At 39.8% G+C, this 17,322-nt stretch overlaps 1 protein-coding gene across 1 annotated transcript in view; it reads right to left on the reverse strand.

Annotated features, from left to right (window-relative positions):
- Positions 1 to 17,322, reverse strand: part of EXT1 (exostosin glycosyltransferase 1) — a 332,610-nt gene that overhangs the window by 24,014 nt on the left and 291,274 nt on the right. The window contains exons 4-7 of the mRNA XM_089517870.1: positions 13,375 to 13,494; positions 7,846 to 7,978; positions 4,357 to 4,475; positions 1,472 to 1,567 (exon numbers count right to left, since the gene is read on the reverse strand). Coding sequence (XP_089373996.1) covers positions 1,472 to 1,567; positions 4,357 to 4,475; positions 7,846 to 7,978; positions 13,375 to 13,494 — 468 coding nt within the window. The remainder of the gene's footprint in view (positions 1 to 1,471; positions 1,568 to 4,356; positions 4,476 to 7,845; positions 7,979 to 13,374; positions 13,495 to 17,322) is intronic.

Here is a 17,322-nt window from a genome sequence, read left to right on the forward strand (position 1 = left end):
GGGTGAACCAGAAATTATTTGAATAAAAATAAATAGTGAAAGGAACATCAAATAATAAACTCTTATTTCAGAACAAGAGTGGGCAGTGTGCACATATTTTGGGGTGCAGATATTTTGGCGGTTGGGGTAAACGCTGATGTTCTGCCATGATTACTGAGGTTTTTGGAAGTTCTACTTGACAACATCTGCAGGGCACCAGGGTGCTGATGCCTGTTTTAGAATATGTAAAAGAGAAGGAGCTGTCACAGTCTATTTGTAAGCAAAGAAATCGTAGACACTGTACATTCTCATAGGAAGTCCCCCCAGCTGCAGAAATCATTAGTGGTAGTTCCAAAATAGGAGATGTGTGATTATGGTGACTCAAGAGGCAGAGAAGAGACTGTAGCTAAGTGACAGGGCACATACTCTGCACGCAGAAGGTCTCATGTCCAAAATTTAGCATCACTTAAGTAGGTGTCTGACACCCTGTAGAGATTCTATTGGCCAGTGCCAACAAAACCAGGCTAGATGCACCAATGCTCTGACTAAGGCAATTTCCTATGTTTTTATGAGGGGCACCTTTTGTACCAGCTGACTTCTTGAAAGATTGTTTCAATGGGCTAGAATTAAAACAATCACATATTTGTTTTGAAACAAAACACTACTTGCTATTTAATATCCATGCCCAAACTGAGGGATGTGTTTTGATCTTCAAATTGGGTCTCATTAGCCCAGGGAGTATCTCCTTCAATCTTCTCAGAAATTAAGCTCTAAAAGATTCTATTTTGCATGGAGGATAGTAGGCCTTTCCCATTTTAGTCCTATCAATGGGAAAAGGTCTTCTATAAGAGACGCACATTTCCCACAAGGTTTAAATCTTTCAGTAAAAATGCTCTTTGGCCTATCATTTTAGTGGGGTCTCTAGCTATTCTTTTCTGCTTTGAGTTCATTTTACATGACATTTATTGATAATGTAATCAACTTTGGAAAAACATTTAAAAAGAGAGATGGAAACTGACAAGATCTTTTTGTATTTGCTCAGTGCAGAGAACATTACTTGCAACAAGGAACAGGGCCCTTTTAGTAGTAGCTCCTGGACTATGGCATGATTCACCACAGGTATTAAATTTTTTTGAAAGCAACTATGCAAAAGGCAAAGCTGGAAAACCAGCTGGCTGTAAGCAATTGATGGGGGGTAGTTGCTGCTGTTTGAGAGCACTTTGTGAAGTAGATGGTAGGTCAGTTGGGAATGTGTTTGTTGACTATTGATTTAATATGGATTTAATATTAAGTTTAATAGGGTTACGGATTAAAATTCTGGTGTACATATTGGTTAATACGCTGCCTTGGAACTTCAGGAAAGTTGAAGCAAAACCATTTTATACAAATGGGGTAAGCCTTCAAGATGGAAAACAAAACTGCATATATTTCTACACGTGATAACAAACTCCATCCAGTCTTCAGCCCTGATTCCCGTGGGATATCCACTTACCTTGCTCTCTCCTTCTATGACAATGACAGGCACGGCAGTGGCAGGCCAACGGTGCTTGGCAGGGAGGGGTTTATCACAATTCCATAAGACAATGATCTGGAAAGGAAAAGGAGCCTCTCTGTTAGTAAAAGGCTGATTCCTTGATCCAAGGAACTGATTGCTTAGGGAAAATGTGTAAATTTACAGCGCTATATAAATAAAGGTTAATAATAATAATAATAATAATAATAATAATAATGGGCCTTGTATAGCATGCTGCATATTCTTTAATTTTTTAATGTTAATGGTTTATTTAATTTTTTGATAGTTTAATTACTTTTTAACATTCATACATGTGAATTTTAAAATTACATTTATTTTAAATGTTGTAAGCTGCTCTGAGCCCCAAACTGGGAAAAAGGAGGAATGTAAATGATAATGAGTATGATATGCTGGCAAAAATCACAATCCAAAGAAGAGTTCAACTGCCAAGTTAATTACTCCACAGTTCAGTTCATGACTTCGAAAAAGGAAATGGAACAGAGGGAGGAGTATGAACTAATTTTTATCTAGGGAACTTTTATTTATTTATTTATTTTGCTTCTTTCTGTTCTCCTATATTTTTAAATTAGAAGAAAAGCATCACCTTTGTTAAATGCCATCACAGATACAATCTTTGCAGCATCTGGTGGGATCTAGAGAGCTTACACTGGCAGAAGCAAAAGCCCAAAAATGCTCCAAAAATGCTATATAAATGCAGGCTCTTCCAACATGGCACTATTTGCAGCACCATAAGGCTTTCATAATACTGTAGGACCACAGTGTGTGACATCAGGTGCAGGGATTCACTGCTTCCCAAGCAGTATTCTGTGGTTCCACAGGAGGTAATATAGCATGTACCATGGGAGCTGGATTTGGCTTCTTTTGGATAACCACTTTCTTTTTTAAAGGACACATATCTAGCCCCTTTCATTGGAAAGATACACTGGGAGACACATGTATAGAATGCTGGAATTTATTTATTGCTTAATTAACTACATTTTTATTTCACCTTCCCTACAAATGTAGTGTTCAAAGTGACTAACAACATCATTAAAATTATATTAAATCTCACAAAAGCAGAGGTGGCTGAGCAAGATTTCTAGTGTGTAGGAAGGTGATCTTCTGCTGACCAGCAAAAACAGATTATGTGAAGTTATTATAACTTCCAAATTATTCAAAGGTAAAATACTCAAGTCTCTTTGAAATATATAATTTAGAAATTTTAGAATTCAGCTTCTCTCAAAACAGGGCTCATACTGCTTGCTTGTTCAATAAATTCTGATTTTCATTATTTCAATGGAGGAAAGGCTCCCAGTCTGACAATATGCCTGATGAGGAAGTCATAAAAAATAATAATCTGATGCCAAACTTTAAACTAACATGAAAGTCAATCACCATCCCTGTTGAAAGACTATTCTTGCTGCATACATGATGTTGGTGAATTTCCTTCAAGGAGCCTGCTTACATTACCACTTCACACTGGCTCAGTAAACTAGGGTGGAGAAGCCATGGCTCAGGGTTTGTATTCAGAAAGCACCAGGTTCAATCCCTGGTATCTCCAGTAAACTATGACAGCAAAGATCCCTTATTAAGGCACAGGAAAGCAACTGCCAAACAAACCAGGAAACAATGGGTTTGATGGTCCAATAGTCCAACTCACTGTACAGCAGCTTCACATCTTTGTCTTATAAAGGCTGCCTGTACTTCCTCACATTTTGATGCATTTAGCAAGTTCTGTATTGGAAAATTAGCTTTGTTAGTGATGGTGGAGGTGGTGGCAGTATCATCATCATCATCACCATCATCTCCTCCTCCCACCTTTCTCCCAAAATTGGGGCTCAAGGCAGCTTACAGTTTTAAAAAGAATAATTACCAAAAGTAACACTAAAATGGAATTAAACTATTCACAATATTGATCTCAGGACCCAGCTAAGCTCATGTGGTCTGCCAGATAGACTGGACATGAGCCATATAGAGTTTTATAGGTCACAATCAACACGTTGACTTATATCTGGAAATGGAGTGGCAGCCAGTGCAGCTGCTGTCAACAGTATGGTCCCCGTAACTTTCTCTGGCTAACACTCTGGCTGCAGCTCTTTGGACCAGATACTCTTCAAAGGCAATCCCATGTAGAATGCATTCTAATAGTCCAAATGGGATGTAACTAAGATATGTACTACCATGACTAGATCCAGTGTTTCAAGGAAGTGATGCAGATGGCATACATGTTTTAAATGGGCAAAAGCACTCCTGCACACCAAAGAAATCTTGGTCTCTATATTCAAAGCTGAGTCCACGAGTACACCTGAACTGCAAACTTGCATCTTCAGAGGGAGTGTAGCCCTATCTAACACATGCTGAATCCCTAGTAAATTAGGCAGCAGATGGTATATGGCATCCCTTCACAGCAAATTCTCTCACACCAAATGGCAGGAATGGAGCTTTAAACAACTGATGCTGCCCAGACTATCCTGCACCAGCAATCTAATTCCCCATGACTAGCAAAATGGGGAGCCCCTGCCTGGGGTGCACCCATCACAGGACAAGACTGATGGAAGATGGACCTCCAAGTATTAGATAGTGCAGAAGCACACAAAATCAAAAAGTACACATGTAACTAATAATGGAAAAAAATATCAAAGTTACTAATACAAATTAACCCTCTCTATACCACTGGACAGATGTCAGTGTTTGGCCATGATGCCAAACCTATCTATGTCATTGCAGAAGCACAACTCACTACACTCACTAATACTGATCGATGCTGAATGAAACGCAGAACTCAAAAGCTGGGTTCATACTCTCAGAGATTACGGAGACATAGATCACTGGCCAAGAGTCTGGAGGAGAAATATTGTTCTCACCTGGGCACAGTATTGGGATTTGGCAACAGCCACCAGGAGTTTCAGCACAGGTTGAGATTGAGAAACTAAAGGAGTAACTGCATGGATAACAGCGGTGAATTTGGACGGGGGCTTGACACCTGGAAAGTAAAATCATAACACTAGAAAATGAAACAGCCTGCCAATAATGTATTCTATTTAAAACATACATAAGGGCTGCCTTTAAGAATTCAACCTTCTCAAGACAGCATGCATATTAAAACCCAACATAATAACCAAATAATGCAAAGCAAGTCAATTGATAAACACTAGTAAATAATAAGTATTCGGCCCATTTCTATCTCAGAATCCATCAGAACTCTAAAGAAAGCCAACAAAACAGATGAATCTTCAGAGCTTCCAAAAAAAAAAATCAAAGTGGAAATTAATGAACTCTAGAGGACAAGTCATCCCATAGAGGTGTGGGACCACTACAGAAAAAGTCCTTTCCTTTGTCCTCAAAAGCTCTCAGTGTTGAAGAAAGTCCTATCCTTTGTCCTCAATTGGTCTCTGAAAGGAGAAGCACTTTTATTGTTGACCATAAAAGTGTGGGCAGTCTGAGCTGGATGGAAATTGTCTTTCAAGTAACTTGAACCCAAACACTTTTAAGATTTTAAAGATCAAAATGACCATTTGAAATTGGATTGAGGAAACACACTGGAAACTAGTACAACTGGTGTAGTGTACAAAACTGTTTGGACCCTAACAGTAACTGGGGAGAGGGGTGTTATATTCTGCCACAGTTGAATCTTTGAACCATGGTCAAAGCCAACCACATGTACAGTATAGGACACTGCATCAGTTTAGCTTGGATGCCAGTAGAGACTGAATAGCTGAGGCAAGAAAATGCTTGCCTATACACCAAATGACTGGTCTCTAGAGCAAACCTATTTCTTTTTTACTTTCTTGTGGAGGTTTGTACCTTCTGGAGCTATGGGCTAGGTTTTCTGCTGGGTACTTTATTGGTAGCCTACACAATGAGATAAGAATGAGTCAGTTGATTTCTTGGACAGAAAGTTGATGGTGGTCCTCCATCTTATGCAGGAGATTGTCCACAGGTTGGCAGTAAGGCCCATGCCTTGTACGCAAAATGATTTAAATTCAATCCCTGGACATCCAGTTAAAAAGATCACATAGCAGGTTATGGGAAAGTCATCTGCTTGAGATCCTGGAAAGCCACTGCCAGCCAGAGCAGACAATAATGGACTAGATGAAAACCCAAGCTGTATGTGTTCAGATAGCTCTCAATCATTCAGGGGTGAACAAAGTGTGCCCCTGGGGACAAATGTAGTTCCCAATGCTGTTTATGTGGCACCCAACACCCCTGAACTGCCCCCCTTTTCCTGGGAAACATAAAGGCAGTTTGCCCCTCCTGTATGCCTGTAGGAACAGCAATTCAACGTTTAACTGGTTCCTGAGCCCACACCATATTGTTTCACATGAAAAATACCCTTTTTCAAAACCAGAAGTATTTTTCAAAACTAGTTTTTAAAAACCTCTTAGTAGTCCATGCAGCTTCTGGAAAATTGGCTGCCAGATTTGAAAAAAATATCTATCGCTGTCTATCTATCTATGGTGACAGGAGCCACACAGGGATTACAGGTGTGGCTGTGCTGCTACTTATATGCACTGGTTAGATCCATGGATGGAATATTTGGGATGTCTCCTGTGTCAAGATGAGAACTGTCAGATGTGCAAGTAATGCCTTCTCCTGTAACAGAACATTGCTTCCCAACCTGTACTCTCACATGATGTTGGACAACTTTCTCAGTCCCTCACTGTTGGCCATGGTGGCTGGGTCTTATCTGGAGACCCAGTGCTGAGTAGAAGAAACTGTTGTGGTGGACCAGTTGTCTGAATGACACTACTGAATACAAATACTAGTAGCACAACAGATTATTGCAGATGGGAATGCTGGCTCCCTGTTAATATGGCTGCCAAACCAAAAGTCAAACTCATAAATGCATGCTCCTTTTCTCTCCTTCCTCCTTTCTTTGGACTCACCCCTCCACTCGTAACATTAGCTTTGTAATGGATATGCGGCACCTATGGTTTAAAATAATGGTGGGCAAGACTTCTGGCTGACAAATTCACAACCCTGAGAATCACCAATTGGAGTCTGGTGCAAAAAAATTTCAGAACTAAAGAACTCTGAGCTCAGAAAATTTGTTGAGTATCAGAACTGAGCATGAAGAATATACACATGAACATCTATGCCTGCTTCCACCAAACCTTCAGCAATATGAGTTAGGAGGGGGGTGGGGGTAGACTCATTTTGTTGTTGCTGCTGCTGTTAAATAGGTTGGAATCAGAAAATCTTGCACATTAACTGCACATCTCTCCAGAGATCTAATAAGTAAACTATTTGCCCATCCTTAAAGCAGTGCTTTTCAAGCTTTCTACTGTGGAGGAGTGGAAATCCGCCCCCCATGTGCCAGAAATGGTACCACATTTGTGCCCATTGGAGACAATTATTTTTTTCCTGGAAACTCACAGTAGATTAGCAGCTGATGGCTCATAGACTGGCAGCAGACCACTATTTTGAATAACACTAGTTACACGCATACCTGTACCTATCACTTCCATAGTTAGTAGCACATAACCAAACACAAACGTCTTCAAACCTTGGGTTCAGTCTCTAGTTTACTAAAAAAAAATACAGTTTAAAGTGATGCACATATAACTGGGGGAATTTCAGAGAGGAGGGCTACTTTCCCCATCTGCCTCCAAAACAGGCCTAAATGAATGAGGTGCTTGCCTCCCACCTCAGCTATGCCCTCTCCTGCCTGTTACCCTCCCTCACAATATCTATCTATCTTAAGGAAGTTGGAGGTAGCATGGCCAAGACAGTTTGCTGTCTAAAGCAAAGAAGGAGATGGTGCTTTCCCCCTTTCCATGTACAGAAAAAGGACCTCAACATCAGTGGCATGACAGTGCCTCCCACTGCACTCGAGGCCAGCAGACTAGTTTACAACATGTGGTGCACACAATTCTGTCCTCTAGCACAAGGGAATGGCTAAGCAACTTAGCAGGAATGCCTGGTGGACTGTGTTTGCTGCCCCTCAGAATTTGCCACTTGAGGTTGTTGCTTGACTCTATCTAATGGTTGAGCTGGACCTCACAGAGAGACTTGTAGGAAAGGAGAGAGCAGCAGCTAAATTAGGATTCTTCAGTGTCCAAACTTAATGCTCAGACCCTGTCCTCCTTGAGGTTATTCCAAGCATTTGAGGCCAGCAGCCTTAAAAAAAAATGGTTGGTTGACAGGGCCAGTTGGCATGGGGGGTGTATAAAGAAAAGATTGGAGCGGAATGGAGAATTTGTTCATAACCTTGGTTCCTGACTTGCACACACTGGTTTGTAGGACCAAACCATGGAATTGTGTTCCTTTGGCACTGGGTTGCTTGTGATATGCCACCCAGATGTCAGATTCAGTCTTCTGACTGGTGAGGCCATCAAGAGGAAACCACTTACCTAAATTAGCGTAATAGTAAGGAAAATCTCCCAGATATGATGAATACTGTGGCAGTACAAATAACCCACCAGGGTGTTTATTCCATATTAAGCTGTTACGTGATATGTGCTTAAATATTCTGTCTTGAATAATCTGAAAAAATAAGAAATAAACCGTACTTAAGAAGGTTCTAATGAGAAACAGGAGAAGTGGGAGTGCCTGTTCAAGACAGCAGTTGCAGCACCTTTTGTAAAAGCCAGCAAGAGGCAGGTTATTTAGCATTCCTGCTTAATCTTTCTTTCTTTTCTATTAAACAGCCCAGGTGATGCTGAAACTATGCATATTCCTGAGGGTTTGAAGCCTCATATAATGGTATTCAAACTACCTCATTAGTTGGTGCAGAAACTGTGGCAACCTAGCAACTTATTGGATGCTTCATTTTAAGTCAAAATATTTTTAGTTTTCAAAGTGGGCTTGTCAGTTACCAGGCTGATTAATCCAGCCTAACATTCTGCCATCAATGTCCTGCATAATATAATTACTTTAGCGGTAAATTTAGATAGGATGAGTACCTTCTTTGAATAGCAATAACTTTTACCTTCAACTCCCTCTCCTCATTTATCACCTGCAAATGCACAAATAATACAGTGCCAGAAAAACAAACTGAATGGAACAAAATGTAAGGACAGCATCATGTCTTTGGCGCAAGGAAAATCAACGCAAGGAAAAGCCACATTTTAACACTATTGTGATTTTAGGCAAGCATGGAAGCAAGCAAATAAATTCATTTGGGCACAGAATGTAGTGCCTTGGAATTTCAAAATTTAATTTTTATTACAGCATGTTTTTTAGCCTTTAAGATTCTTAAGATAGGCTTGGAAGTCTGTGGGTAAGGCCTTCTAAAAATCTGATCAATCAAGTGTTTGTGCTCAAGGATGGGGACTTCAGTGATTTGACCAGATCCAGAGTCCTCCCTATGATTAGCAGAAACAAAACAGGAATAACAGAAATAAAATAAATTATGTAAAGTCACAATATTACATGTACATCTGGATTATGCTTATTTTCTGAGTTTGAATAAAATTCTGACTAAGTGATTTAGTCTTCTCTAGCATAGGAAACAGATTTCCTTTGGCCCAAAAGGAAAGTCTGTTTGTTGTAAAGAAACAATACTCACCATGTGGTGGTTTATCAAATATAAACACAGGTACAAGTAAAATTATTGCTCAATAACACACAAACAGTATTTGGAGATGGGCTTCCCTGGAGTTCATAAAGAACAGGAAGGCTGGCATAGGGAGAGGTATTTGGGGGTCCTAATTCATGTGATTTAAAGGTCAGTTTCAGTCATGTGAATTAGGTTTGCAAACAAAACAGGCAGCTAATATAGTTCTTTCAAAATCACTGTAAAATGGTAATATGGTAATATAACTGTTGGTACCAGTTATAATACTGGCTGCTGCATTAGCTGAATTTGCAAGACATCTTCCATGGCTGCCCTAGATACAATGTATTACAGTAATCTAGCAGAGAAGTTACCCAAGAATAAACTATTCTGGCTATCCAGACTATCCCTCAGCAAAGTCATTTCTTATCACCTAAGTGACCTGAGTTGCAAATGACAAGACTGGGCCAAGGAGTGTTCCCATGCTTCCATTCCTGTCTTCTTTCAGGTGGAAGGTGTTCTTTCAGGTGGAAAGATCCAGAAAATGCAGTCCATTGAGTTCAGGACATAAGAATTACCTACCTACAGGCTTTCATCTTAGTAGGGTTGTTGTTGTGTGCTGCCAAGTTGTTTCCGATTTATGTCAACCCCAAGATGAACCTATCATGGGGTTTTCTTGGCCAGATTTGTTCATAAGAGGTTTGTCTTTGCCTTCCTCTGAGGCTGAGAGAGTGTGACCTGCCCAAGATCACACAGAGAATTTCCATGGCCAAGCAGGGATTCAAACCCTGGTCTCCAGAGTCATAGTCCAATGCTCAAACCACTACAACATGCTGGTTCTCTATCAGGATTTAGTGTCAATTTATTGGCTCTTTCCTAGCATGTTACTGAATTTAGAGACTGGCTCACCAACAGCTCCTGCAGTACATCTCCAAGTAACATAAAGAAACAGAGCTGAGTGTGACAGCATATACTTTGTACATCACGCCCCCCCCCCCCCAAGCAGGTGTATACAGATGATAAAAAAAAGCACAGGGTGTATGAAATACTCTTTCATTGTCCCCTAGCACCACGGGTCAAACAGAAGCCCCCTTCAGTGCCATGGTCTGAGACAGACTCTGCAGGTATGAAAATAATCACTGTACCATCAGTCTCTTGCATACAACCTAGAGACTCACTCTAATCTGCCACTCAGAGAAAGGTTTACTAGCGTGGGACCACAGCTAAGTAGAAGAGTTCACGCTTTGCATGCAGAACGTCCCAGGTTCTGTCCTTGATTTCTATAGACAAAGCTGTGACAGACAACAATGTGAACCCTGGAATACCTCTACCAATTAATGTTAACTAGGAATGGGAAAGGGAAAGCACCTGGGTGGCAAATGGCACACCAAGGACCCTAGAGACCCCTAAGCTGCTGCAGTGTGTGTGTGTTTGTATGGGGGGTGGTGGTTTTTTTTTTGAAAGAAAAACATAGAATCATACCTCTAGAAATCTCTAGGGGGCACAAATCTCAAAATCATGGTACAGAGTCCCCCTTCATACTTTGTTTCAGCTTCCAAAGCATTTAAAATGAAACTTCAATTGACCAGGTGGATCACAAATGGGGTGGGTGCAATCCTTCATCATGCAATGGCTGCCCACCCTATGTGTGGACAATACATAGCCACATGTAGCAATGATCTGACATGAAACCTCATTAAAGTGTTCTAAATGTATGTAAGATTAACCTGTGGGGAGGGGGAGCAGGATAGCCCTGCCCATTTCTGTTGTTACGTCTCTATTGTCAACATTCTCCTCAACTTTCCTTGGAATGTAGTGGGGTCTCCTTCTTTGGAGGTTTTTAAACAGAGGCTGGAAGACCATCTGTTGGGGATGCTTTGATTGTGTATTCCTGCATGGCAGGGGGTTGGACTGGTTGGCCATTGAGGTCTCTTCCAACGCTATGATTCTATGGCTTTCTGAAAATGAGAACCTCTTCTACATGTGAAGACTCTCCAGAGGAGTAGGAAACCTGATTATTCAGTATTCCTAACCATGTGAGGAGTCTTTACAAATAGAGGAGGCTCTCCTCTTCAGAACATCATGATCCTTGTGAGGAAGGAGATGGAAGTAAAAACAGAGAGGGTAAAAGCTAGCCTGATTCTCTTCCTTAAGTGATTATTTTACCAGCTTTTAGATTGTCTCAACAAGGGCTACAGTTCTTACATTCTTCTGCATGCCATTGCATCTGTCAATTGCTCTGCAGAACAATAAACTGAAACCAGATAGGCCATATTTCACTAATTTGTGACAATGCAAGGAGATCATTTATCATTAAGTAACTCACATTCAATATCAACATTTGGAAAAGTTACATTTTTTACTACAGCCTCCAAAATCCCCAATCTGTATGACCACCAGTCCTGCTGGCTGGGGTATTCTGGGAACTGTAGTCTAAAGAAATAACTTTCCCAACTCTGCTCAATATTGTTTCATTGCTGAGATTTGGAAACAACCTCAATCCAGTTCAGTTTGAAATAGGAATCTGATGTCTCTGTTTATCTCTGTGTTTTGCTGCAGGTTAGGCTTACAATTCTTACAGATGCTGCTATTTTTATGGGGCTGGGACCTGACTTAAGGGCTATATACCAAATTTAACAGATGGCCATTCTAGTCATGGAAACAACCATTAACTGTCTGTGAGGCTGGATCAGAGGCAAGACTTTGGAAGAAAGGACACATGGAAGGACAAAATGGAAATCAATTTACAGGTCCTTCACTGATGGTAAAAAGGTGCACAGGGAATGCTACTACAGTCACATTGCTAAATACTCTGAATTTTTCCTTTTAAAAAGATCATCTTTACAAAATAAAAGTCAAACAAAACCCCTTCTCAAATGTGGTTCAGAAAGTACCTTTTTGTCTCTAACAGGGACACAATTTTATGGGGGTTGCAAATATTTTGTTCTCCATTAAACAAATGGTCAAACCCAATTAGGAATGAACATACACAGCTGCACACCAAAGGAAAGTGGGTTGGATTAGATAGACTGGAGATTTTACCTAGATTTACCATTTGCACTGAAAAGCTTATTGCATGAGAAAAGAAAGAAGAGGCTCAGCCTAATAGTATTATCTTTCTATGTGTCTTATCACATTACCTTGTAGATCTTCTGTTTTCTTCCTGCAGGAGAGGCTTGTAAAAGTGAGTCTTTTTTTTCCTAGCTGGAAAAATCCATTCAACAAAAGACTCAATTTTACAACCATCTCCTGCAGGAAGACAACTGAAGAACTGTGATGTCATGTGGTAAGGCACTACTATCTGACTGAACTTCAGCTTTCTTTCCTCATGCAATAAGCTCCTGGGAGTTCAAGGAAGAGAAGTGGGGCTAAGTGGAGGAGAATTCATAGGGGTGACAACAGTTCTTTCCATCTACCAAAGGCTCGTCTGCAAGTAGTGGCCAACCAGAAGTTCAAACTCTCTCTAGGCTGTTCTAACCCAGAGGTTGACAATGATAGTGAGGGCTCATTTTTGACCCTGCAACACTGTGGTGAGAATCACTTTATTACACAGTGGGAATCACTTTATTTCATGTTAGGTCCTTTTTTGTGGGCCTGAGGGCTATTAAAATGTTTTTCCAGTGGTGCTTTAAATTCATTAGTAGCTGGGTGTTTTTCATTCACCAATTTGCAGGGTGAAAAATCATTCATCTAGTACGTGTGGAGACAAAGGCCAACAGACAGAGACAGGAGTGTAATATTTGGCCACCGCACTGCAAAAATACTTCAGAAAATGTGGCAAACTCATTCCATTTCTCAGCAGCATTTCTTGAGTGTTTTCTGTCATCTTTCACTTTAATCTGAAATAGCTCCTGCCCCATGTCCAGTGTTTCCAACCTCTAGGGGCCAGCCAAAGGCCATCAAAACACCCTGGGGTAACAAAATCTGTCTGTGAAGACAGGAGGAATTTGGTTTTTTAAAAAAACAAATACCACTTCTTCAAGAAGTGATTTTTCCAAAAGGGTTCCTTAAAGAACCCATTTCACAGGAATGACACAAATACTGATTTATCAGCCATAAAGCTCCCAAGAATCTGCTAGTCTAGGCAAGGCAACTTTCCTCCGCCACTCGAATGGCTTTCCCATTTGTCACCATGTCATTTTCTTCTTATACCAATCCTAGTAACAAAGAACATATTTCCTTAGGGGAGAAAACTTATAGAGCCACTAAAGATCTTTCCTCTGCCCCATTCTCCCCAACATAAATTAAACAGACAACACATATACACAAACACAGCCCTTTCAATGAAACCCACTGAATGCCCCCCCTCAAGCCAAGGTCAGACAAAAATCCCAGGCAAAAGGTGCCAGTGCCTCAGTTCTAATAACTAAGAATTGTTACTCACCTCTAGTGTGGTCAATACAATCTTCTCAACCGAAGAAAAATAAGCCTCCCACAAGAACTGTGTCTGCTGTCTAAGTGCTAGGATTTTATCCTGATGGATAGACCTGATTGTAGAAGGGATCTGTAATACAATGTTAAAACAAATCAGACAGCGTGGAAAACATTGCAACCCGAGAATGTTAAGGCACTACTGGGGGCCTTTCCAGATGATCCGTTTATAGCACAATCAGTTTTATAGATCAGTGTATAGTGCATTTGGCTCTCATGTGCAGCACACAATCCACACTGTCAAACATCAAAAGCAGTCATCACAGTAAATGGAAAACAATTATGTGTGTTAACATGGTTTCTCTGTCTCATTTCCTACAGGAGAGCACATGCTTCTCACATTTCCCCTAAAGTCTTTTCCAGAACTGGATAACTTGCAATTGACAACCATCAGACACAGGTTCATACGATCTCTTTTGCCACATGAATACTGACAGCTTGAGATAACTCTTTCCATTGGACTAACAATTGGTGAGCTGCAACTGGGGTCTCACTCTGGGTCCTGTTTCACTCAGTGTGAATGAACTTGGGATTTTTCAAAGTTTGAAAGATCAAGCTCTTCTCCCAGTCTTTTCTCTTAGAAGTTGAATAATTTACAGTTGGGGCCTCAATACAAGCGACATTAGAAATAGCAGTATTTTTAAAGCCTTGAGTGAAGCAACATATGATCTGAAAGCTGCATGTTGATTCCTTCTACCTTCTACAACATAACAAATTGTCTTAGAAAACAACTATAATTTGGGATCTAGCAAGGGAGAAATATAAATCGGTAGTGTACAAAATATTACCCATGGGATGCAACCCCCTATCCCCCATTTTTGTGTGCCCTGTTGCCCCTTGCCATTAAATTGGTCACTACATCACTGGATTTGGGCAACAATTCCTCTTTAAAGCAAGGTACATGAACAGCACATACCTTGTTTTTAAGCCAGAACATTCACCTGAAACAAGGCACACACTCTCTGCATATTTCTCTGCATATCTCATATTAAAATGAAATTGTGTGTGTGGGGTGGTGGTCATGGTAGTATAGTAGTAACCCTGATGTGTGGGGAACACAACAACCTCCACAGCAGGAATCTGCTGATTCCCCCATAGAAATGTTTGAAAAACAAAAACAAAAACAAAGCTTGAATCATGAAATACAGTCTTTAGGATTGTCAGAAAAAGTTTAAGTCAAACCTAAATGTATTACTTTTTTAACCACATATACAAGTTTATATAACTATCTGCAATGTAATTTTTTATTTTTAAATCCTGAATTCTGATAGAAAACAAGAACCCCATGCCTCCTGTCCATGCTTCTCTTACTTGTCTTTCCAGACCAACCTGTGTGAAATTAATTCTGCTCTACAGACTGATCTTTACTATTACATGAATCAGTTTTTATATTTGCAGTGGGTCTGTGTTATATACACTTTGAAAATAATATCAATGATTGAAACATTTTATCTGAGAGGTGAGGTACAAAAATCCACTTTGTCCTATTTTGCTTCAAGGATATGTGTCACAGTTCAATCTTGACCATATTCTCTTAGTATTTTGTTGGTGTATACAGATTGCAACTCTATACTTGAGAAAGCCCCATTTCACCCAGTGGGAAATTCTGCAGGATTCTCATCAATAGCATTGTGCTGTCAATCTCAAATCTGCATCACAACTGTGTAAGTAGTTTTCTAGAAGTACTGTATATACTGGTCTATAAGTCTCGAGTCCAAAAAACATAGGTCGACTTAGCCACTATCTAAGTAGTGTACCTTAACTTTTATCAAAAAAAAAGGAACCATTCTTTTCTCTGAGTAGAGTCATGAAAGGCAAGGGCTTAGTTTGTCCTGGGAGAACATAAAAGAAGCAGAATTCCCCTTACTCTTTTGGCACTCCTTTGAGGGGAAATGCCAAATGGCCACCACCACTATTTTCCTGCCCAAGGATTCCAAAAGGCCGGAAAAAGTGCTGCAGAGGACAGAGTAGAAGAAGTTGGTGCTTCTTTTAGGTTCTCCAGGGAGGGACTAAGCTCCCACTTTTCCTCACTGTACTTAGACAAGGGATGGTTTCTTTTTTTGAGAAGAATTAATATTGTACAGTATGTTAACTTTTTATCAGAAAAGGAACCATCGCCCTCTCTAAATCCATAATTCTGGCCCCAAAACCTGCCCTTGACTTATACATGACTTTTACTTATACACAAATATATATGGTAGTTATGGAGCTACTCAAAGTGGTAGTTTGTGGATGGGAGCAAGTCTCCAAACAATAAACAATGGGCACAATGTGGTGCTGGTTCTACCCATATTGAGAACAAATACCTGCTAGTCTCTGACATCTGATAGTTTGAAAAGCACTGATCGAGTGCATACTAGAGGTGCTCAAGGCTAAAGTTACCTACTATAACAAAAAAGAGTCAAATACTATGAACATATTAACTAGTTTTAGGTTTTTCATTTTCAGTTCCCATGGTTATGTTAGGACACGGGTTTGGACTATGGTTCCTCAGTAGGCCTGTTGATTCTGGAACACTGACTATGCTGGACTAGGTAGACTTGGGTCAACATCCATCCACATCTACATCCATCTTGGCACTTCTTATTTTCTTAAGCAAGTGGGTCTCCTCAGATTTATTTGCAGATTGCTTATGACCAGGCATGGAGGAATCTATCCTTTTCAACTTCCTTCACCTGTTTCAAGTTTGTTTTATCCTGTTGCTACATCAGTTTGTAGAATTAACAAAGTCCAGAAATACGTACACATTTTCATGGTTACCTTCCTTTTTCAACATATATGCATTTTTTTCTATCTGCATTTTGCAAGCAGTTATATATTTTGCATGTTATTTTAATGAGCAGATTTCTAGGTGCACCTTCCCATATTTGCACAGGCATTTTTTAATTGGAGACCAGTATCACAAAATTAAAGAAGTGTGAATACTGAAGGATAACTGCATTTCAGTTCAATTGATGATTTGGGAATGGCAAATTAAATAGGTTTGCATTAAAATGTAAACAAAACCAATTTGTCCCCCATTCCTATTTATGCCTTAAGACCTCCCAGGTGTGTATTCTTGCTTTTCAAACTCAGCATTCATTGGTAGACCAGAGGGATCTAATTCCAAACATAATAATAAAAAAGGGAACAGAACATGGAAGATTGAGGTTAGTTCAGTTCTGAACTAGATGACTTTCAGGTATTCTGCTGATCTATTCTATAGGAACATGTATAAAGACAGCAAACAGAAGGAAAAATTATTCCAAATACTTTTGTCTTTAATACCTTCTACTTATTTGGATAAACTTTCTCTCTAGAAAGAAGTGGGGATCAATTATTCTCAGTACAGTATACATTTCTTTTGGGGTATGTTTACTTTAGCATCGTACTATAACCTATTTTCTCATTTTACTACTGTATTCTTCCTAAGGCTTTCAAATAATTTGTGAATTGTACTTCCTGGGCTAATTATGCACAAAACACCTATATTTGCTTTAGATTTGTGTTGTGCATTTTCCACTTAGATATTAGACTATAACCAGCAAATGTTTTTTCTCTCACTCACTCTCTCTCTCTCGTGGTGATTTTTTTAAAAAAAATATCCCAATAAAATATTCTTAATTAGAATACATCTGTTCTCTGCGTAATTTTACAGCATTACGAAGGGGGAAAAACAGCTTGGTGGCAACAATCTCCTTATGTCAAGTGCACTGTTTGAATGTACACTTTGCATGAGGTTCAACAAGATATAACCCAGTCTGAAGCACCAAGTCTTTCTAAAAGGGATAATTTTAGCACTATGTAAGCTTATAATTAAAGTCAGAGATGCACACAGGGCTTAGAAAGAATTTTTTAAAGACAGCACCTCCCAGAATCCATCAGCCAACATGGCCACTGGACACACTGTCTGGGGGAATAT

The sequence above is a fragment of the Sceloporus occidentalis genome, unplaced genomic scaffold, assembly GCF_023333645.1.
Source record: "Sceloporus occidentalis isolate IW3139 unplaced genomic scaffold, rSceOcc1.0.p SCAF_3, whole genome shotgun sequence".
NCBI lineage: Eukaryota > Metazoa > Chordata > Lepidosauria > Squamata > Phrynosomatidae > Sceloporus > Sceloporus occidentalis.